This window comes from Castor canadensis, chromosome 7 (assembly GCF_047511655.1).
Source record: "Castor canadensis chromosome 7, mCasCan1.hap1v2, whole genome shotgun sequence".
NCBI lineage: Eukaryota > Metazoa > Chordata > Mammalia > Rodentia > Castoridae > Castor > Castor canadensis.
Genome location: NC_133392.1, coordinates 58,928,694 through 58,952,607, shown reverse-complemented (window position 1 = coordinate 58,952,607; position 23,914 = coordinate 58,928,694). Strand labels below are relative to the sequence as shown.

The 23,914-nt window shown below is 36.2% G+C and overlaps 1 protein-coding gene across 9 annotated transcripts in view; it reads left to right on the top strand.

The window, feature by feature from the left end:
* Herc4 (HECT and RLD domain containing E3 ubiquitin protein ligase 4) overlaps positions 1 to 23,914 on the top strand; it is a 123,470-nt gene that overhangs the window by 75,909 nt on the left and 23,647 nt on the right. For 6 of the 9 annotated variants that reach the window (XR_012449726.1, XM_074078988.1, XM_074078985.1 and 3 more), the window contains 5 exons: positions 6,542 to 6,661; positions 17,705 to 17,728; positions 20,061 to 20,159; positions 21,829 to 21,996; positions 22,345 to 22,488. Coding sequence is in view for 7 of the 9 variants with exons in the window: in XM_074078988.1 (XP_073935089.1) it covers positions 6,542 to 6,661; positions 17,705 to 17,728; positions 20,061 to 20,159; positions 21,829 to 21,996; positions 22,345 to 22,488 (555 nt within the window). In the remaining 2 variants the exon portion in view is untranslated. Of the gene's footprint in view, positions 1 to 6,541; positions 6,663 to 17,704; positions 17,729 to 20,060; positions 20,160 to 21,828; positions 21,997 to 22,344; positions 22,489 to 23,914 lie in introns of those variants that run through there. The other 3 variants (XM_074078989.1, XM_074078986.1, XR_012449727.1) reach the window with 2 other exon arrangements.

Below are 23,914 nucleotides of genomic sequence, written 5' to 3'. Positions count from 1 at the left end.
GCAGATATAAATCAAGACAGTGGAAAAAAGTAGAGCTCAAAGTGCTTTTGTCAGTAAATGAAAGGATTTACAAACATCAGCTTTGAAGATAAAAGCAGTACTATTAAGTGTGGCTTCTTAAATTGGGTTATTTGTACCCATAAGAGTAAGGCAGCCACAGAGTCAAGCATTTCAAGCATTCATTAAAAGGAAAAAAAACCACTTACCTTCTAAATACATAAATACTCTCTATATTATATACATTCATATATACAAATAAACCTGTGTATATGAACATATTTTAGGAGTAAAATTAGAGAGTGTCAGTTAAGAATGCTTGGTGTAGGGGCTATGTGGAGAATAGACTTATTATGTGTGAGGGTCTGGATTCAATCCCCAGCAACACCATGCTGTGAAAAAAAGAAAAAAAGAATTCATGATATATTAAAGGGACCTAGATTAGGTTTCTGACTGTTATCTATGTGATGGTTAAGTTTCTTAAATTCAGTACTCATCTGTATGATGCTAAATCTATTTCATGGCTTAGGGACATAGCTCAAGTGGTAGAGTGCTGGCCTAGCATGTGCTAGCCCTGGTTCAATCCTCAGTACCTCTATTATTTTTTTAAAGGATTGTTTAAATGAGATAATATAGATAAAGTCTAGTTTGATGTTCCATAATAATAACTATTATTAATATATGTAAACTTTGAATGAATTTAAGATAAAAATCTACAAGGTAGTCAGAATTTTAGCTTACAGTGTTGATATGCATGCTAATGACTGGACATTACCCCACCACCACCTGCATTTCCCTCCCAGTAAGGAAAAAGGTAGTGCTATTGAATATGTGTTCTCATTTTTTAGTAGAGGTACTTGAGAGCAAAAGTTTGAAAAACATGAAAATTATAAAATCTACTTTTTACTAAGAACTAACAACAGGTAAATGTAATACAGCTCACTGAAAAGAGAACAGATACAGACCAGTCATTTTAAAGTGCCATTAGAAGCTTGAACTATGTGCACATCTCATCCCTTTTATTTATCCATCTGCTCATTTCATATTGAGCACCTGTTTGGACACCAGCATTGTCCAGTTAGATTAATACTTCTACTTGATGATTTCTTTGGTTCCCTTTCAGATATTGCTTAGTTGGTTTAGTATTTCTGTGAATTCTTAAAAATTACAAAGTTACTTTTGTTATTATCTATGGGAACTCTATTACTTTTATCTTGAATATATGTTAGATCAACTTTATTTCTTTTGATGGTTTCTTCTCATTTAAGTGCAGCATCTCTCATCTGTATTAGAGTATTTTTGTTTTACTCTTTTCTTCTCCCTAATCTGCTGCCACAGCTTTAGCTTTCTCCTCTAAATAAAATAGTCCTCAATTATGTCTTTGAAGTAAACCTTTCTCTTGAACTACTTGACAATACTCCATTACTTTAAAATAAAAATTTATCACCAAATTGGTCATCTTTCCCACCTCTTACTCTTGTCCCAACAAGATTGTCATCTTTTTCTGACTTACGTAGTTGGGTATACCAGCTTTTTAAAATAGTTTAAATGCCTGTCTCTACCTGTTTAGCTCTTATGACCCCCACATTCTTTCTTATTATCTGAAATCTTGAATCTTTTAATAATCACCTAATTCATTTTCCTACCACTAGCCTCATTCTTAATTGTGCCTCACTCAGCCAGTAGAATAATTGTTATTGTTTCTAACACTTGTTGGTTCCAAAACGTTTATTTTCCCATCAGCTCTTAACCATACCATGCTCTGCAACAAAACACGCCACAATTTTTACCGTCATACAGTAGTAAGCATTTAATCTTGCTGGAATGGGCTGTTTTCACCTGAGACTGAATTGAGGTTGGCTAACCTAGACAGAGACTTACTCTAAGCTGCATCTTTGGTTCAGTTTTGCTCCATGTGCCTCCCATTCTCCTTGGACCAGTGGTTTAGCTGGGTCAAGGATATACAAAATTTTGTCTCTTTTAGCTCATGCTATTATCCTGACCTACAAATGGCCTCCTTCAGACGGTATTTTTTCTTTAATTATTTTTACATTTTTATTGGTATGTATTAGTTGTACAAAGGGGTTTCGTTGTGATATTTCTATATCACGATGAAATACAATGTGCTTTGATCAAATTCAGCCCCTCTATTATTATTCCTCTTCTCTCCCCACTTTAAAAATTTAAAAATTAAGTACTTTGACCATATTCACCCTCCTTTTCACCTTCTCCTTTTGCCCTCTCCTCCCTCCAACTGGTACCCACCCCCAAAAGACCCTGTTTTACAAAAAATTCCTGTCATTTAGTTTTGTTTAGCAGGGGCTTCTTTTTTTAATTCTTTTTTTATTATTCATATGTGCATACAATGCTTGGGTCATTTCTCCCCCCTGCCTCCACCCCCTCCCTTACCACCCACTCCGCCCCCTCCCTCCCCCCCAGCAGGAAGGGCTTCTTTTTAAAAATTTTTTGGCAGTTCTAGGGTTTGAACTCAGGACCGCATGCTTTCTAGGCAGGTGCTCTACTGTTTGAGCCACTCCAGCAGTCCCCTGTCATTCACTTTTAAGGATTAGATTCCACATAAGAGAAAGAAGGTTTCTGTCAGTTTGTCTTATTTCACTTAACATGATTTGCTCTAATTTCATCCATTTTCCTGCAAACAGTGTAATTTCATTCTTGATATGACTGAATAATACTTCATTATCTATATATACCATGTTTTCTTTATCCATTGATCAGTTGGTGAGCACCTAGGCTGATTCCATATTTTGACTGTTGTGAATAGTGCTGCTATAAAAATGGATGTGTAGGTATCTCCTTCAGATATATGCCTAGGAGTGGATAGCAGGATCATATGGTGTTCTATCCTTAGTTCTTTGATTCCTGTAGTGGCTGCACTGATTCACATTCCCACTAACAGTGTTCCTTTTCCCCACATCCTTACCAGCATTTGTTGTTTTTTGTTTTCTTTTTATTTTTTAATTCACATATATTGATACGATAATACAAGAGGACTTCATTGAGATAATTCCAGACAAGCATATAGTGTACTTTGAACAAGTTCACCCCCTCATTATATTTCCATTTTCATCTTATCTCCCCTTGTTTGTTTTCTTGATGGGCATTCTGACTGGGGTGAAGTGGAATTTCAGTGTTGTTTTTGCCTTTCCTTTATGTCTAAGGATGTTGAAAATTTCTTCATCAGCCATTTGTGCTTCCTGAGAAAAGTGTCTGTTCAGTTCACTTGCCCATTTATTAATTGGATTCTTGGTACTTTTAATGTTTAATTTTTTGAGCTCTTTATATATTCTGGATACTGATCCTTTATCTGATGAATAACTGGCATTTTTCTCCCATTCTGTAGGCTTTTTTCCCTCCCCTCCCCTTCTCTCCCCTGTGACCTTGATAAATTACTAGTTCTAATATTTCCCTGTAGTCATTTGAATTTTTATCTACACAGTCATTCTTTTCTTGACACATGCACACACATACATAGTGTTGGGTACTGTGCTGGGGATCAAATCCAGATCTTTGCACATGCTAAGCACACATTCTACCACTGATCTACACCCCAGCCCTTGCCATGTCTTATTAATTAAGGCTATATAAATGGTCATCCTGTCCTACTTCCTGATCTTATCAAGAAAGCATTCGATATTTTACCAGTAAATTTGGTGTTTTAACTGGTGTTTTTGGGTAGGGTTTCTTTTTCATTATGTTTTTTGGTAGATGGCTTTTATCTGATTTAAGAAGTTCCCGACTTCTCCTGTTTGCTGATTGTTTTATTTCGAGTAAGCGCATTTCATCAGGGGCCTTTTCTGTATCAAGATGAACCAATGATTCTTTTCAGCTTTTTTTCCCAAAATTTTGTAAAATTATTGATTTGTGAATGTTTAACCAACTGTGTACACTTAGGATGAATTCCTTTATATATATTGTTGGACTTAATTTGTTATTTTGTGGAGGATTTTATGTCTGTTTAATGAGGAATATATTGATATGTAATTTTCATTTCTCAAGGTTATTTTAGTATCAAGGTTTTTTCTGGCTTCATAAAATGAATTAAGGAATGATCCCTCTTTATTTTCTAGAAGATCCTTAATACCAGTATTATTTCTTTTTTAAATATTTGACAGAATTCATCAGTGAGACCATCTTAGCCCTAGAGTTTTCTTTCAAGAAAAAATTTAAAATAAGTTTAAGGCATTTAATGTTTTCTTATTGAGTCACTGTTTTGATCAGATACTTCTATGATAATGTCTTCTCTTTCATTCCTGATAATCATACTTTTTTTTTTCCTTTCTTGGTTAGAGCTTATCAGGGCTTCCCCCCTCCCCCCCACCCCCCTCAAAAAAATATTTGCTTTCGGTTTTTTCCTTTTAGTGTTTTTCAGTTTTCTCTTTCATGTGTTTATGCTTTTTTCTGTTTTTCTTTCCACTTAACTTGATCTTCTTTCTGGTTATTTTGATATTTTATTTATTTATTTTGGTAATACTGGGTTTTGGGTTTGCATTTGCAGGGGCTGGTACTGGAGCATGAACTCAGGGTCTTGGGTTTGCTGGACAGGCATTCTAACACTTGAGTGGTGCTTCTAGCCCTTTATGCTTTGGTAGGGTCTTGTGTTTGTGCCTGGGCTGGCATGGACTGGGATCCTTCTATTTGTGCTTCTATAGCTAAGATGACAGGCCTGGCACACACCAACAAGTGCAACTTTATTATTATTTTTTTGGTTGAGATGCAGTCTCAAACTTCTTGCCCAGGCTGGCCTCTAACTGATCACCCAGTGTCTGCCTCCAGAGTAGCTAGGATTACAAGTGTGGAGCCACCATACCTGACTTGCTTTTTAGGTTTTTAAAAGCAGAGGCTTAGATCATTGACTTTTAGATATTTATTGTTATTATGATATAGTATTTTCATATATTTCCCTAAATCCTGTCTTCTAGCTCCAACATCTAGGTCATCCCTGAATTTGACTCTGTAGATTGTTCTATCTCTAGACACTTTTTTGTTTTATTTTTTTGTTTATTTGTTATTTTTGGTATGTTCCATAATTTTTGGTTGTAAGATAGTAGAAGCTGAAGGATATGATTTTAAAGTGTGTAAATAGGTACATCTCTTCAGTCTAGCTGTGAGTGTGGGGATTTAAGTCAGTCTAGTTAAGCATTAAGGTGGGATTGAAGTTTTAATTTGCTCTAGTTAACTTTCATTGCACCACAGGCCTCAAATCCCCAAATGTTGCCTTGGGTTTAGGGCAAAAGTAGAGTGTCACAGGAGTTTTTCTGAATGTTCGTGCCCTTTTGTCACTTTGCCCCCTTTTCACTAGTAAACTGGTGTTGCTTTCTGGCGCTTGCAAAAATGGAGGGAGTGGAAAGGTTCTTTGTAGTGACGTAGCTTTGGTCTCGGGTTGAATATGTGTGCCTGAATCTTAGGATGGGACTTCCCTATGGCAGCCATACTTTGCTTTGGATTTTTTGTGTATCTTGTGTTGAAGTAGTTTTGGGTCATTCTAGATATTTCCAGATATCTTTCTGTTAGTGACTTTTACTTTAATTCTATTGTGGACAGAGAATGTATTTTGTAGACTTTAGATTGCTTTCTGTGGGTTCATTTCTCTTCCCTGTCTCACTATGTGTACTCGAACACTGATCTGGGGGCTTAACTTCCTTGGTTCCTTTCTCGCTTTTTTTTTTTTTTTTCCCCTCATTCTGTGGCCATCCTGGCTTCCCTAACCTTTGACCTATGATTCCTGTCTAGTAAGACTGCTGCTTTCTTCTTGAGCTCATTCCCCACTACTGATTTGGGAGTGAAAAGTGTTTTCTTTATTTTAAAATTATGTCCATGCCTGTTTTTTTGCCAACTTTGGGTTGATCTGTAGTGTTTAGTTGCTTTATTGTAGATGGTATCATCACTTTCTCTAGTCTCTTTTAATTTAGAGATTCATTCCTTTTTGCCCCAATTACCTTCTGTTTTTGAGGCGTCCTAACTAGTGTTATAGAAGTCTCATAATCAGTATTTCTCTGGTTGTTTCCTCATCATGGTGTTTAACTTGTTTGTCTCCCCCTTCTATTTCCTGCAAACTGGAATTTAGATCACGTCTTGATTAAGCACAGGTTAAATCTTTTTTGCTTCATAAATCATGTATTTCACTAATCCAGTAGGGGTGATTATTAGTATGATCACTTGGTTAAGATGGTGCTACCACTATAAAGTATTAGTTATTATTATTGTTTCTTAGGTCCCATTCCCCAATCTGAAGTCGGCATAGTTTTTACTTAATGGTACATATTTCTTACTGGTTGTGGTTACATAAAGAGCTTATAGATTTTAAGGTACTGAATGCAGATACCACACCTCACAAAATCTTTGTGTCTCCCATAGCACTTCACTAGTATTTTGCATATAGTAGGCACTCAGTGATTAGATTTTATATGAAGAGAACAATTAGCTAAGAAATCTCTAAAACCCTTTTCTATTTAAACATTTTTTTACTCTCTTAAATACTGGTTAAATTTAATGTTAATTATATTGCCTTTTTTTTTTTTTTTAGGTAAATGAGAAAACGGGACAGATTATACAGTATGATAAATTTTATATCCATGAAGTACAAGAATTGATAGACATAAGGAATGATTATATCAACTGGGTCCAACAGCAGGCCTATGGAATGGTATGTTTCCTGTATATTTTGTGATTTCATTATAATTGTCATTTGTTTTAATACAGAACTTCAAGAGTTTTTGAAATATGGAAGTTTTTCATAGCTTTTATTCAGAGTTTATTTTTTAAGTAAAAGTACATTACATAAATAGCTATATTTATAAGTAGATATTCCCTCTTCTACCAAAGCTAGATTAAAAAAAAAAAACATTACATTTTCTAAAGAAAAATGGAAATGTAGTATGGATTTTCAACTGTCTTTTATTTTCTATGAGGTTGGTTGCCTCTTTTCTCTCATGTTCAGAATACTGGAGTCCATGATATTAGAACTCTTAGGTTATTGTTATGGGATCAGTGCTTCAGAACTCGAAGAGGACCCTAGGACCACTAATTCTGTTTTTTCACTTTTCCCTTTTATGCATTTAATTTTATTTCAGATTGCTATCTCCACATGTGTATATACTTCTTGACATGTGGCTAAGTCTCTAGTAACTAAATACTTAATATCCCATTAAAGTAGTAGCCTAGTCTTACAAATCTGAATTAGGCACATAAAAATTTTAATGCAGAAGCAGGGTGAGGTAGTCCACTCCTGTAATCCCAGCACTTGGGAGACTGAGGCAGGAGTACCATGCCAGCCTAGGCTATGTAGTGAATTCCAGGCCACCCTATGCTACATAGTGAAACCTTACCTCAAAGAAAAAAAAAAAAAGGAAATTGACAAGCAGCAAGATAGAAAGTAGGCTTAATCCTCCTAGTTGTTAGTTATTTTTTTGTAAACTAGAGGTCAACTTTTCTATCCCTAATGTGGATAATTTAATATGTGCCCAGTGGTTACAGAAGACTGTAACTTTTCATTGCTTGGAAGTTGCCTCTGTGTCAGATGCTCTTACCTCCAGGAATTAGGTCTCTTTTAGAACATCACTTTCTTCCCTACCGACTTGGATCTGAACTAGGAGAGACTCATTTTTCTAAAATCACTGAGAGGCCAATCAGTTTTATTGCCATTGCAAATTAAGATCTATTCATTTGCTCATTTTACTCATTCAGCAAATACTTCTGGAGGCCTGTAATCCCAGCATTCAGTGAAACTGAGGCAGAGGGGGACCATGAGTTTGAAACAAGCCTGGGATACATAGAACCTGTCTCCAAAAGAAAAGAATAAATAAACAAGCAAACAGTAACAAAAAGCCTGCCCCAACAAATACAGAGACTCTGCTATATAAGGCACTGATTTAGGTATTGGAAGTACAGTGGCAGACCAGACTTGGAAGGGCCCAGTTACATGCAGGACTTACAGTCTACTGGGCAAAATTGTCACTATTCAAAGCAAAAAATGCCAGCTGATAATATGTAATATATAGGTAATTAAAATAAAAGTGGGGTTTTTTTTTGTGAGTGAGTAATCAGAAAATACTTGTTTGATGAAGTATGAGCAGCAGCCCTGAAAGATCACATCAGGGAGAATTTCTAGAAAAATGAGCATCTAGCAAATCAGACAAACAAAAAAAAGCTTAGCTGCAAACAACCTCCGCATGTTTGAAGGTTATAAAAAGACCATATAAGGCTAAAGTATGGGAATGGGGAGGGATCATAGAATGGGCAGAGACCAGATCACAGAGAGTTTAGTAAATTGGGATTAGGAATCTGAATTTTATCTGAAATATTATGATATACTATTGGTGGGTGGTAATCAGTGGAAAGAACTGAATAATCTCTTTGTTGGCTGTGAAAACAGGATGGAGGAAATGGGACAAAAACGAAAGAGGGAAACCAGTGAGAAGGCTATGTTAGTAGATTATGGAGGAAAAATGGATGAGTTTGACTAAAATAGCAATTGTGTAGATGGATGAAGGAATAGATTTGGAATAGTTGGGGATTAAAAGAAGGATAAAATCACTGGTGGGCTGGATATGAGGAGAGGAAAGGAGAGAGATCCACAAAGGGGTAGCAGGTAAGATCGGAAGAAAACTATGAGAGTGTGGTAGAAAACAAAATTAAAAAGTGAAGGAAAGGGCTGGAGACTTGGTTCAAGTGGTAGAGTTCACCTAGCAAATGTGAAGCCCTGAGTTCAAACTTGAGTCACACACACAAAAACAAAAAGTGAATGAGAGCAGGTATCTTAATACATACCTGTAATCCCAGCTACTTAGCAGGTGGAGGCAGAAGGTCTCAAATTTGAGGCCAGCCTGGGCTTGAAACTTGCGTACTCAAAAAGAATAAGTACACAGAGTGGCTCAAGTGGTAGAGCACCAGCCTAGCAACCCCCAATAAAGCAATAGATGGATACATAGATGGGTGGGTGGGTAGGCAGGCAGGCAGGTAGGTAGACAGACAGATAGATAGGCGGGCAGATACATAGGCAGGCAGGATAGGAGGGGAGCATTTGTGACGTGATAGAGTACATCTGAAACAGAAGGATCTCAAGTTTAAGGCCAGCCTAAACTACATTAGAATAAGAGGTGAGTCTGGGCTACATACAGCTATCCTGTCTTTTTTTTTTTTTTTTCTTGGTTTCTGCATTGATTTTTAATCTTTTTGGAACTTTATTTTTTTTTTTCATTTTTCTTTTATTATTCATATGTGCATACAAGGATTGGTTAATTTCTCCCCACTGCCCCCACCCCCTCCCTTACCACCCACTCCACCCCCTCCCTCTCCCCCCCCCAATACCCAGCAGAAACTATTTTGCCCTTATTTCTAATTTTGTTGTAGAGAGAGTATAAGCAATAATAGGAAGGAACAAGGGGTTTTGCTGGTTGAGATAAGGATAGCTATACAGGGCATTGACTCACATTGATTTCCTGTGCGTGGGTGTTACCTTCTAGATTAATTCTTTTTGATCTAACCTTTTCTCTAGTACCTGTTCCCCTTTTCCTATTGGCCTCAGTTGCTTTAAGGTATCTGCTTTAGTTTCTCTGCATTAAGGGCAACAAATGCTAGCTAGTTTTTTAGTCGTCTTACCTATCCTCACCCCTCCCTTGTGTGCTCTCGCTTTTATCATGTGCTCATAGTCCAATCCCCTTGTTGTGTTTGCCCTTGATCTAATGTCCACATATGAGGGAGAACATACGATTTTTGGTTTTTTGAGCCAGGCTAACCTCACTCAGAATGATGTTCTCCAATTCCATCCATTTACCAGCGAATGATAACATTTCGTTCTTCCTTCTTCATGGCTGCATAAAATTCCATTGTGTATAGATACCACATTTTCTTAATCCATTCGTCAGTGGTGGGACATCTTGGCTGTTTCCATAACTTGGCTATTGTGAATAGTGCCGCAATAAACATGGATGTGCAGGTGCCTCTGGAGTAACAGTCTTTTGGGTATATCCCCAACAGCTATCCTGTCTTAAACAAACAAAATGACTAGAGATATAGTTCAGTTGTAGAGCACTTTTTTTTTTTTTTTGAATGGTGCTGGGGATCAAATCCATGGCCTTGCACATGCTAGTCAATGCTCTACCACTAAGCTACATCCCAAGCCTAGGGGTATTTTTTTAAGCAAGAAAGTAATTGACTTCAGGAAGATTTTTAATAAATACTCCTTTTTTCTTCTCTGTTTGAACCAAATCTCTGAGTTAGTAAAAACTTCTCAAATTCTTTCTCCAGGGTACTTCTAAGAGGAGGAAAAATAACCTATTTCTTGAGTTTTTTAACCTTCCCTCAGCAAAATTTGGGGCCAATGTGTAGGAGTGGTAGTACTTATACTCTATTTTGAATATGTGTAAATTTGCATTCTACTGGACACAATTGCAGTGTAAAACAAACTTAATTTATTTACCATTAAGGAAAATTTATGAAACTAATGCACCATCTAGGGTGTTTAGTCTTTTGAACAGTGTTTTTGAAACTAGTGTGATAGAACTGTTTTTATTTTTTATTTTATTTTATTTTAATTCATATGTGCATACAATGTTTGGGTCATTTTTCCCCCTTTCCCCCACCCCCTCCCAGAATTCCTTCCCCAAGTTTATAGTTATAAATAACACCATAAATTTAAGAATCAAGATAATATTGATATGGAGGATGATTTATATTCTGACCACTAGGAATCCCACTAGGAATGTGGTAAGGAAGCATAAAAGCGTGCCTCGGCTGAGGCCAGGCTTGGTGGTAACAGGCCTGTAATTCTAGTACTGTCAAGGCAGAGGCAGGAGGATATATGTTCATGCCAACTTTGCTATATTGTGAAACCTTATCTTAGAAAACAAAAAACAACAACAAAAAAGCTAAGCATTTATTCAACTCTGTGTCCTTGGGAAGATAATATCTCTGATAATTCATTTTATTTTTTATAAAGTAGGGTAATAGTAGTACTTATTCCTACCTTACACAAGTTATTGAGCTTAATTGATACTGTCCATGTGAAGTACAGAGTACTTCTGGTCCATAGTGGCAGTCTTGACACAGGATCTAAGTTTGGCAGTAGCTTTTTTTTTTGAGTGGGGGTTGGCTGGGGTTTGAACTCAGGGCTTTGCACTTGCAAAGCAGGCACTCTACCACTTGAACCATATCACCAGTTCCATTTTGCTCTGGTTATTTTGGAGATGGAGTTTCTCAAAGTATTTGACTAGGCTGGCTGGCCTTGAACTGAGATACTCCCAATCTCAGCCTTCCAAGTAGCTAAGATTATAGGCGTGAGCTACTGGTGCCTGGTAGCAATAGCCTTTTTTGAGGTGTCTTATAACTATTCTGCTGCCTTTATCTGCACTATAATGAAACAATTGCTTTTTGAAGGAGATGTGATACTCATTCAGCCTCCACTCATTGAACACATCGTTTTAAATATGAATTTACAGAGATCCTGATTGGTGTCAGTTTGGCTTTAATCAGAACCATTGTAGACTTTGGGAGTTTCATGGCAATACTGGAATTACAAATGAATTATCCTAATTTTAGGTTTTATTAAAATTAGTCTTTGTTATCATTCATACAAAAACAATAAACTTAAAATTCTCCCAGGGTACCCATAGATCGCTTAAGACTATATCCCCTGGGGATCTGCAAACCCACTTTAAGAATCACTCTTAGAAATAGCTGTCTGGATCATTTTATATCAGTTGTCCTTGCACCTGGAATTTTTTTATCTGTTACTTACGTCATAGGCCACATGTATTCTGACCAAGTTAAGACAGATGCTGTCTAATAAGATTTTTTTTAGTTAGCAATAATCATGTGTGGAACAGCTACAGTTTGTCCTCCCCAACACAAAACAGGGCTGGCAGAGTGGCTCAAGTGGTACAGTGCCTGCCTAGCAAGCATGAAGCCCTGAGTTCAAATCCCAGTATTGGCAACAAAGAATAAAATTTTTTTTATATGCAGGTAGTTCTGTATAGTATATAGCCATGGTAATATTAAATTGAATTTCATTTGGGAGCTATTTAAGTGCAGCTGTTTTCTGAGATGAAGAAGGCAATGGAAGATTAGCTTTCTATTTCTGGGTTTTCTTCTTTGCCTTGAGTTCTCTCAAATCTATTATATAATATCCTTATTCTGTTTGAGAATTGCCTCCTTTTACTCTGCTTATTCAACCACATGCTTTCCTTTCTCTATTTGTAGACAGACATGATATTAAATAGGTTGTGGCAGTGAAAGCTTGTTCTTTGTTTAATTTGCAAAGTAAGTTTAATATCACTCCTTCGAAATTAGAGTCCAGAACCTATGATTGGGTTGTTCTTATCTGTGTACCTCTGGAAATAGAGGGCTGGTAACCTAATGTAAAGGTTTTTGTGCAGCTCTTAAATAGATCATTTGTATTATGACATTTGATCTTATAGAGCTGCTTCTTCACTTTTTTTTTTCAGGGTGGAGTGGTTCTGGGGTTTGAACTCAGGGCCCCATACTTGTTCAGCAGGTGCCGTACCACTTGATCCATGCCCCAGTCCACATTTTCACATTTATCAAGTCTTCTTTTCCTCTTAGGCTTTTAAAAATAAGATTCATCCTGCATTATTCATCTTAACATTGGATTGAATATCATGTTTACCCCATAGCTAAAGTTTTAGAGAATCTGTCTTAAGGATACTTAATGCTGTTTTGTGATGATGTAGATATGTGTACATGTATTTGTATATAAGTACAAATGTGTATACATATATATATACATATACATGTATTTTTTTACTTTTTATTTAATTTTATTAGCCTATAATGGTTGTAGAGGGGGATACATTGTGATATTTACATGTGTGTTTAAGATATATCTTAGTTGAATTTATCCCCCCCACCATCGTTCTCCCTCTTTCCCCCTTCCTCCCTCCCTTTTTTTTTTTTTTTTGTGGTACTGGGGCTTGAACTCAGGGTTTTTTGTGGTGGGCTTGATCCACATCACCAGCTCTTTTTTTGTGTGTGTTAGGTATTTTTAAGATAGGGTCTCACGAACTATTTGCTCAGACTGGCTTAAAACCAAGATCCTCCTGATCTCTGCCTCCTGAGTAGCTAGAATTACAGGCATGAGCTGCTGGCACGCCCAGTGGTTTCCCTTTTTAGAACAATTTCAACAGGTTTCATTCTTCTATTTTCATATGTGGTTACAAAACACATCCACCGTATATACCCTCATTCCCCCTTTCCTTGTGTCCACCCCTCTCCCATTGGTATCCACCCTCAGAAAAGATTTATTTTTCCCTCCTGCCTTTCTTTTTTTTTTAATTAAGTGTATATTGATAGTCCAAGGGTGGGGGTCACCTTGGTACTTCAGGTCTGTATCTATCATACTTTTATCAAATTAATACCCTCCATTCCGCTACTTACTCATTCTCTATCACCATGCTCCCCTAATATTCAGTAACTAACTGTACAGTACATTATATTATATTCATATATAGATAGGTTTCAGTATTTTTCATTCTTTTAACATTTTCTCTCCTACCTTCCATAGCCCCATCAGACAGACTCACTAATAGAATTTTGTTCTCTGTGTCACTATATGTACATGTATATACATTTTTATTTATCTATACAGATACATAGATACATACACACACATACACACACACACACACACACATATTTAACTTAGAAAACATGTGACCTTTGATTTTTTTGAACTTGGCTTACTTCGCTTAACATGAAGTTCTTCAGTTCCATCCATTTACCTGTAAACAACATAATTTCATTCTTCTTTATGACTGAATAAAACTCCATTGTATATGTATGTGCGTGTGTATATATATATACACACACTACACACTACATTTTCTCCATCAGTTGTGGGGGATTTGAGCTGCTTCCAAAGTTTGACTATTGTAAATAGTGCTGAATAAATATGGGTGTGCAAGTGGCTCTGTCATATCCTGGAGTACATTCTTTTGTATATATGCCTAGGAGTGGTATCACTGTATTGTATGTAGTTCTATCTTTAGTTTTTTGATGGACCTCCGTATTGCTTTCCATAGTGGTTGCACTAGTTTACATTCCCACCAACAGTATAGAAGTGTTCCTTTTCCCCCACATCCTCGACATCATTTGTTGTTTGTGTTATTGATGATGGCTATTCTGACTGGGGTGAGGTGACATATACATGTATTTATAAGTATGCACACACACACAAGCATGTATACTGTTTTGATATTTTTTTCTTTTACGACAATGTCTCACTGTCTATCAGTCTGGCCTCCAACTTACAATCCTCCTGCCTCAGATCCACAAGTGCTGAGGCAGAAGGATTCATGAGTTCAAAGACCAGGGGTACATAATAATACCCTGTCTTAAAGAAACAACAAAACAACAATAGTTATGATGAAATGGTTTCATTGTTTCAGTGTGAAAGTTTAAAAAACTCTTTGATAGAGCAAAATTACTATGAATTAGAAGAAATATGTCTCATGTAATAACTATCTTACCATTGTGTATCCTTTGTATATCTTAAACATAAAATTTATTTTAAAGTTTCATAAAGTTTACACACATACGTAAACACAGAGCTTTACTTTGTGCTAACCATCGCAAAAACAATGATTTTGTCATTCATTCATTCATTTTGTAGGACTGGGGTTTGAACTCAGGGCTTCATGCTTGCCAAGCAGGTACTTTTGAGCCACACCTCTAGTCCATTTTGCTCTTGTTGGGGCCGGGGAATCTCTCAAACTATTTGCCTGGGCTGGCCTCGAACTAGGATCTTTCTGGTCTCAGCCTCCCAAGTAGCTAGGATTACAGGCATGAGCCATCAAGTTATTTTTCTCTCTATGCCATAATCTGTTTGAGGTGGAGGCGTGGGTAGTTTTTCTATAACTGTTCTTTCTGAGTCAAGAATTTTAATAATCCATTAATGTACTTCTCTGATTCCCTAAACCTCAATAACTTAATTCCACAAAATTTTTGGCTTTACATACACAGGTTGAACATACCAAAATTGAAATTCCTAGTGCTCCAAAATTTGAAACTATTTGAGCACCCACATGATACTCAAAACGTTTTGAGAGGCTGGTGGAGTGGCTTAAGTGGTAGAGTGCCTGCCTAGCAAGCTTGAGGCCCTGAGTTCAAACCCTAGTATCACCAAAATAAATAAATAAATAAATAAATAAATAAATTGTTTAAAACACTTTGAACTTAGAATCATTTAGAATTTTCAAATTAGGGATGTTCAGTTGGTAAGTATGTGCAAATATTCCAAAACTTGTAAAACTGTAAAATCTGAAACATTTCTGGTCCCATCCTTTTAGATAAGGGATATTTGACTCCTTTTGTTGTCCATTTTTCTTATGTAGTCTTTGCTTGATTCTCCTACACTTCCTTGTGACTGTATGTAATCTTTTGTTTTTTTCCCCCCAAGACTGATGGTAATTGTGAATATTTTTTCATTTAGATTCCTTGTTTTTTATTTCTTTTTCTGCTTCTGCTGTGACCTCTTGGCAGAATAAAAGAATGTATATGTTCTATCTCTTCTGTTCTCTTTCTTCTTTTATCTTCCACAATTTTTTTTTCATGGTACTAGGGTTTGAACTCAGGACCTTTCATTTGCTAGGCAATCACTCTTCTATTTGATGATTTTTCTCTACTTCATTGGTATTATTCTTAGTTGTGCATTTCCTTGCCTTCCTTTAACTTTGCTCTTGTTTATAGAAATACTTTAGTTGCTACCAAATTCTTATTTGCTTTCAAAAATAAATATCAGTACAGAAATAGAAAATAGAAAAAATGCAATAGAATGTTAGAATTGATAAAATTACAATAGAACGGGTAATACTATCTTTCATCCCTTTTTATATAAATTTTCAGTTACCTATGCATGTCATTCTTGTACAGCTAGTAAAAATTGACTAATTCATTAAAAGACGTAGAAATGTCTATTCTGGGTTTGTGATGTTTGAATTATAATGATGCATATGCTTTTTTTCAATAATTATATATCCTGGTGAGATGTGTATCAGATACAAATGAGTACTACTAAAAATACTGTGGTAGATTGGTGAGAATTTTAGTTTCTGATACTACACTCTGTATTTATAAATCATAAATCTTACTTATTCACTATATTGCTATGTATTTAACTTAGTTTATCCTGTGGAATTAAGTTTCATATGTTACTTGTGGACAGTTACTGAGATATGCATATAACATGTTTACCAGTGAAATAGAAGATTGGGCTGGATAGACCAGCTTTGGGAAGATACAGCAGTATTTAATTTTCCTGGGTTGAGTTTCTTCCTAAGTTATGAGAATTCAGCCAATTACAGAATTAAAAACTACCAGACTGTCCTCACTTTTTATACCAATTGCAGATTTAGAGGGGCAGCTCCCCACTATCTGGTTTGATAATTTGCTTCTAGGCCTTACAGATCTCGCAGAAAAATTACAGATAATTGCAGCTTGCTACAGGGAAAGAAGGCAGGTTAAAATCACCCAGGTCAAGAAGCACATAGAGATAAGTAAAGGTGAGATGCCAAAAACAGAGCATCAACATGTTGTTCTTCCTTCTAAGTCTGAGTTGCCCAGCGTCAATGTGTGACAATACTTATAGAGCTTGCTGACCTTGAGGCTCACCTGCACCTTTAGTGCCCAAAGTTTTTATTGGGTCTCAGTCAAGTCCTGCTCGTGTGGCTGACCATTTGTAGAAGCAAAACTGATATCACATGGCCCAAGTGCCCATCATAAATCCCATTGTTTCATTGTGAGCAACTAAAGGCCTCAGGCAATAAGAATACTGTTGTCAGGCATGACATTCCATAGGCCTGTAGATCATGTCCAAATAGCCCAGGGCAGCAGCCTCTCTTTGGATAAGATTAATTCTTCACTACAGTAGGCACCATTTACAGATGTACTAACATACTTCTGAAGATTCTAGTCCTTTAAATGAGCATATGTGAAGTGCTGGGCTTTTATCACAATTTTCATCATCATGTCCTTCATAAATCTTTCTCTTTTGACTCCTTACCAACCCCTGTGCCCTGTTCTGTGGTTTTTTGGTTTGTTTGGGGGGCGTGTGTGTGTGTGTGTGTCTGGAGTCTTGAGAACTATTTGCTTGGGCTGACCTGGAGTATAATCTTCCAGATCTCAGTCTCCCAAGTATCTGGGGTTACATGTGTGAGCCACCGGCCAACTGGCTGTACTTTAGATTTTAAGTTAATTTGTTTTTTTAAAATAATATTTAAGATACTTTATGTTTTATTGGGTTATTTATGGCTTATTTTCACTAATTTTGTTTCCATATAATACTTTAATATTAACATTTTCACTTTATCAAGATTAACCAATTAAAGTCCGAGAAAGATTTCCTCCATTTTTTCAGGTAAAGAACCTAAGCCATAAAATTATTTAAGGCCATGTCAGATTTAGGACTAATTTCCCTAGTCTGCCTAAATTCTGCAAATAGGAATACTTAGTTGCTGAAACCAAATTTCATTATGTTAAAGTACCTAAAACAGCCCTACATTAGTAAAATAAAGTAGATATATAAGCTGCATGTGGGAAAGGTAACTTGTAGATGTATTTTCTGCCTTGTAAATATTCAGCTGTAGCAAATACATGAAATACTACTTTGAATAGAAAGTTAAATTTGAACACTAACATTGCTCTTTCCTCATTGTTGCATTCTGCACTGCTGTCTTAGGATGTCAGCCATGGATTAACTGAGGTAAGTTTGGTGTAGTAAAGTCTCATGTTCAGAGTAAGATACACTTTTTTTTTCCCTATATGAAGAACCAGAGATTCCTTTTTTGTATGTTTTTTTTTAAATGTATATATGTGCATATCATTTGATTTTAAAAGTTGACTCCACAGAAGTTACCCTGTATAACATTTCAGAAGGATTTTGTGAAGAAAATCGAAACTTGTTTTAGTTAACATTACATCTATATGGTGCTTTTCAGCAAAATTTGCTTTAAAGTAGTTTCTGTTCTCCTTAAGTCTTCCAATATAAAATGTAATGTGTCTTCAGAATATAAAAAAGCATTTTTTAATTCTTATTTTAAAATTTGGCAAATGTCTCCCCAGTAAGCAAAAAAAATAGTTTACATTAGAGAAGTAAAATGATCTTCATCTTTTAAACTAATAATTGGTATTTAAAATCATCACAAAAGTAAACTTTAAATATGATCCTTTTTCTTTCTTTGTCGCCTGTACTATCTTAATGTACAAAGTTCTACCACCATGGCTTAAGTAGTCAGGAGCCCTCAACCACTCTTTAAATGTTTGGGAATGTCATATTGTTTGTTTACCTGTTGCACATATGAGCCTTTGTTTTGTTTTACCTTGTTTTTTTGTTTGGTGTGCTTTTTCTAATACATGAACTAATAAAGCATTTAAGCTTTGAATAATAGGTGTAATACTGTTTGCTTGTTAATTCTCAAATACAAGTAGCACATAATTTTATGTATATAAAATTACATAAACATGGGACTGAGATGTAGCTCAGTGCTTGCTTAGCATGCACTTCCCAGCACCAGAAGAAAAAAGAATTTAAAAACATTTATGAAAGCATAGTTTTGAACTGAAAAGGGACTTTAGAAATGCCTAAATCTTTTTGAAGTTTAAAGATGTAAAATGACTTTCTATGATCGGGAACTCTAGGTAGTGGGCTGGTGTGGAGGTGCATGCCTATAATCCCATCTACTCTAGTGGCAGAAATAAGAGGAGTACTGTTTAAGGCCAGCTGGGGGGCAAAAGTTAGTGAAACCCTTTCTCAAAAATAAGTCTGATGTGGTGGTGCATGCTTATCCTCACAGCTTTTCTGGAGGCAATCTTGGCAAAGTTAGTGACCTTATCTGAAAAACAATCTAAAAGCAAAAGGTAGAGTGGGAGACCCTCAGTGGTAGAACACTCCGAGGACTGCAAAAAGAAGAAGAGGAAGAGGAACCAGATGCCAGTGACTCTCACCTCTAACCCTAGCTACTTGGGGGCTGAGATCAGGACAATCAAGGTTCAAGGCCAGCATGGCAGATAGTTCAAGGGACCCCTCCCCATCTCCAAAATAACCACAGCAAAATGGACTGGAGGGGTTTCTTAAGTTGTAGAGTTCCTGCTTTGCAAGTTTGAAACTCTTGAGTTCAAATTCTGGTCCCACCAAAATAAATTATTAAATAAAAAAGTTGTTGAATAAAACAAAAACTCAGGTTCAGATTTTATGACTGCAAAAATGTGTAATTGGCGATTCATAATTCTTTGTATTTACAAATGTAGATCACTGTATTAGGGTAAATATCTTGAAGGTGTCTAATGTCTTATGGTAATGTGAGATTAATTCTCACAATCTTTAATTGTGAGAATAATACTAATGTTGCTTATTTTAATGTTGAATGAACAGGTTGTCATGCTCATAATTTTGGCGCCCTAATGGCACTCAGTAGTATCTGTTAAATAAAGGAACCGATGGGTTACTTGTTAATGGCCTCAGTTGCTAGAGTAGCCCTAATATGTAAGAACTGGGTATTGTATTTAACACAGGAGCCACCAATTGAAACTTGGACTTAATGTATGCTAAGCAAAAAAGTACTGGGTGAGGTGGTACATGCCTGTAATCCCAGTGTTCAGTGTGTGGAGGCAGGAACATCATGAGGTTACCTAGTGAGTCCAAGGCCAGCCTGAGCTACATAGCAAAATCCTGTCTCAAAAAACTAAGGGCTGGGGATGTAGTTCAGTGGTAGAGCACTGCTTGCCTGTGTGCACAAGACCATGGGTTTGATCCTAGTACTGCAAGAGAGAGAAGCTAAGATTTGTTATTTATTACTTTATGTACTTTAAAACATATAGTTCCCTCCTGAAATTGGGAATTGGGTTTATTCCAGTGCCTCAACTAATCATCAATAAAAATTCTATATTCAGAAATAAGCAACAGGTTTTATTTATAATTCCTGAGCCACACATTAGTGAATAAACCAAGAATGTGACCATCTTCACAAGAAATGACAGCAGCCACAGTAAGCACACTGTATGCCTCTCTCTACTAATAAGTTCACTTCTATTTCCAGCTGCCAGACATCCCCGTTACAATCTGTACATATCCATTTGTGTTTGATGCCCAAGCAAAAACTACTCTGTTACAAACAGATGCAGTCTTACAGATGCAGGTAAAATATTATCTCATACTAATTTGATTGGAGAGTATTGTTTGAATTACTTCTGTGATTATTTTTTTAAAGTAAGTACTTGAAATTTGCCTATAATCAATAATCTTTTCGGACACCATTGTGGCTTGTCGTTTACAAAGTGCTTTGAGTAGCTACAAAGAAAACTACTGCCACTGGAGGTGTGGCTCAAGGCGTAGAGTGCCTGGTTGGCAGTCACAAGGCCCTGAGTTCAAACCCCAGTACCGCAAAAGAAAAAAAAAATGACTGCTGCATGGGACTTGTATACTTACAAGGGATGCTTGCGAATAGCCTTTGTCCATCGTGTATCTTTAGAAATGATATGAGCCTCTTTCATTACATAAATATGCAGTCTTTATAAACAGTTTTACTAGTTTACGTGGTAACATGCTAGGTTGTTTCAGAACCTTGCTTTAATATGTTTTCTATTTATGTATTTGGTAAAAGATGGACGTGACTACAGGTGAAATAAAGTAGGAAACATTTAGTCATTTATTAAGAGTATGAAATTGCCTCAAAAAAAAAATTCTAGTAATAAGATGAGGTTCATCAGTCACCATCTTTCATTCTCTCGTCTCCCTTTCCTTTGTCCCTGCTGTCCTCTGTTTTGTGTTGAGTATTCATTCACAATGAAATTTTTAAACTTAGATCAGATTTGAAGGGTTATAATATGTTTGCTTTATTAATTTGAACCTATAGACAAAAACTATTTTAAGCTTGCTCTCCAGGAATAGAATATTTGGCTGAGGACTTAGGAAAGGATAAAATGAGACATTGAGCATTTTATATTCTAAAAATACTTTTAAAATTAAAAAAAAGCAAATTTTGATAGCTTATTTTATTTTGTTCAGATAAGTGCATTAGGTGTTTTAAATGTTCAGAAAGGGAGAATTTTAGAGATGCACTTAGAGCTGGTGGGGTGGCTCAAGCGGTAGAGCGCCTGTGTAGCAAGCCTGAGGTCCTGAATTTAAACACCAGTGCCACCAAAAAAACCAAAAGCCAAAGATGTGCGTATTTTGATTTTTATCACCAGAAGAAATAAATTTTTGTAGGCTAGAAAAAGCAGGGTTTTTTGTTGTTGTTGTTGTTGTTTTTTTGGGGGGGAAGTCTTTACTAAAATGATAAGTTACTAACTTGAGCTTTTAATATGGTATACTCTGTTTAGAGCAAGAACACAAGGAAAGCCATAGACAAAGAACCAAGGTTTTAAATGGTAAAAACCTATTTATAAGCAATATGGTGATCCCTCTAACTAGATGAATTTCTATAATACACTTGCTAACTAGATTGTTGCTTTTCTTTAATTTATGAGCTTATATTATGTTTATGTTATGCTGCTTTGTTTTTCTCCTCATGCACCATCCCTAGCCCCTAATTACTGTTATTTTTTTAGAGGGGGGAAAAGCTCAGATTTAACATTATTGTTAGTTACATATTTGCCTTAATGTTATGAGTTGTACATTAATATAAAATTCAATAGGATACTCTTTATGCTCAGTTTACTTTGAAGTTTTTACGCAGAACTAGATGCTGTGTTAGATGCTGTTTGAACTTAGAAGCACTGGAATTATTCCTGCCATACCTCTGATAAGGTAGATAGTAGCTTATCCAATCATCGCTATTGTTACTGTTTTTATCTTTTGTCTTCTAGATGGCTATTGACCAGGCCCACAGACAGAACGTTTCCTCTCTTTTTCTCCCAGTGATTGAATCTGTAAATCCTTGCTTAATTCTAGTGGTGCGTAGAGAAAATATTGTAGGTGATGCAATGGAAGTTCTTAGGAAAACAAAGAACATAGATTACAAAAAGCCACTCAAGGTAATTTAACATTTTCTTCTATATAATTGGGATTTTCCTTTAGAAAGTTTTCTTTGTGTGTCTTGAGAACCTGGTAAAATTTAAGATTTAATTTTTGAAACTAAAACTATGGAGCCTCCAAAATGTACTTTTAATTTCTTTCTCTTTTTTTTTTTTCTTTTTTGGTGGGTTTGGGGTTTGAACTCAGGGCTTTGTGCTTACAGAGCAGGTGCTCAACCATTGAGCCACACCTCCAGTCCATTTTGCCCCAGTTATTTTTTGGAAATTAATTCTCTCGAACTGTTACAGGCTTGAGCCACCAGCACTGTCATTTCTTTAGTCTGTTCAGTGTTTACATTGTTATTTTAGGTAATATTTGTTGGAGAAGATGCTGTTGATGCAGGAGGGGTCCGCAAAGAGTTTTTCTTGCTCATCATGAGGGAATTATTGGATCCTAAATATGGCATGTTTAGGTATTATGAAGATTCCAGACTCATTTGGTTTTCAGATAAGGTAAAACATCCATCCATGTAAATTACTTCCTTGTATATATACCTGTGCGTATCAAATTAACTCAGAGTATTACTGGATTCCTGATATCTTGTTCAAAGATCTGTTTTACTATCTTTTGAAAAATTGTAAACGTGGAGTTGTCAAAAGCACATTAATATGTAGGAAGCTACACATGTTTTGAGGGACAGTCAGCCTGAAAATATGTTAACTTTTCTTTCTGCTTATCTCGGCTTGCAAGCTGAATAACAATCACTAGATTAACTAGTGAGAAGAATTAATTTAGCATTAGAGATCATTGCTATCCCTTATCAGGTAAGGGTTTCACAGACTATATTCCATAAGCCAAATTCTTCCCACCATATTTTTTCTTTTGGCAGTATGGGATTTGAACTCAGGACTTTGAGCTTGCTAGGCAGGCACTGTACCACTTGAGCTACTCTGCCAGCCCCCACCACATATTTTTGTGTATAAAGTCACACTCACTCATTTACCTATTGTCTGTGGTTGCTTTTGAACTATATCAAAGCAGAGTTAAATAATTAGAACAGAGACCCCATATCCAACAAAGTCTAAAATATTTACCACCTGGCCCTCTATAGAAAAAGTTTGTTGAACCATATTTAGTAAAAACGGATGGTTCCGTTTTTGGATACTTGATTTAAAAAAAAATTGTATCGAGTATCTACATTGTTTATAAAAATTTTTATGTATTAGTCTGTCTTCCAGGAAACTGTCAGCCTGTGATGACAGCACTCATCAATATTCAGCGCCTAGCCTCATTAATTCATGGGAGGTTGCAAAATAATAGTGCTGTAATTCTAGTATTCCTTTTTTGCTTACTAGCTTGCATACTTCTCTATAAAGAAATTTCCCCACATTTTTTGATTTCTTAGTAGTATAGTTTATATGGGAAAGGATTCTATCTAGTTACCTCTATCCCTTCATTAACCTCCTCCTCTGGTAGCAGTTTGTTTTGGTTTTTTATCATTTTGTTTTCATGGATTTAAACATATTTTCTGTTTTTAATTCATTGCAGTAATCATCTTTTTTTCTTTTGGTGGTACTAGAGTTTGAACTCAGAGCCTTGTGTTTGCTAGGCAGGCATTCTACCTTGAGCCATGCCACAGCCCTTTAATAGGTCTCACGTTTATGCCCAGGCCAGTTGTGATGATAGGCAAGCCCCACCATGCCCAGCTATTGGTTGAGATGGGGTCTTCAGAACTTTTTACCCAGACTAGCCTTGAACTGCAATCCTCCTGATCTCTACCTCCATAGCTGCAAGGATTACAGGCATGAGCCACCATGCCCAGCTGCAGTTATTTTATTAATGCTTGTGCTGTCCTGTCTATGTCCAGGCAGAACTCTAGGTTGCTGCCCATGTCTTTTTGAAACAATCTTAGCACTCTTTGTTATGACACAGTGTTCC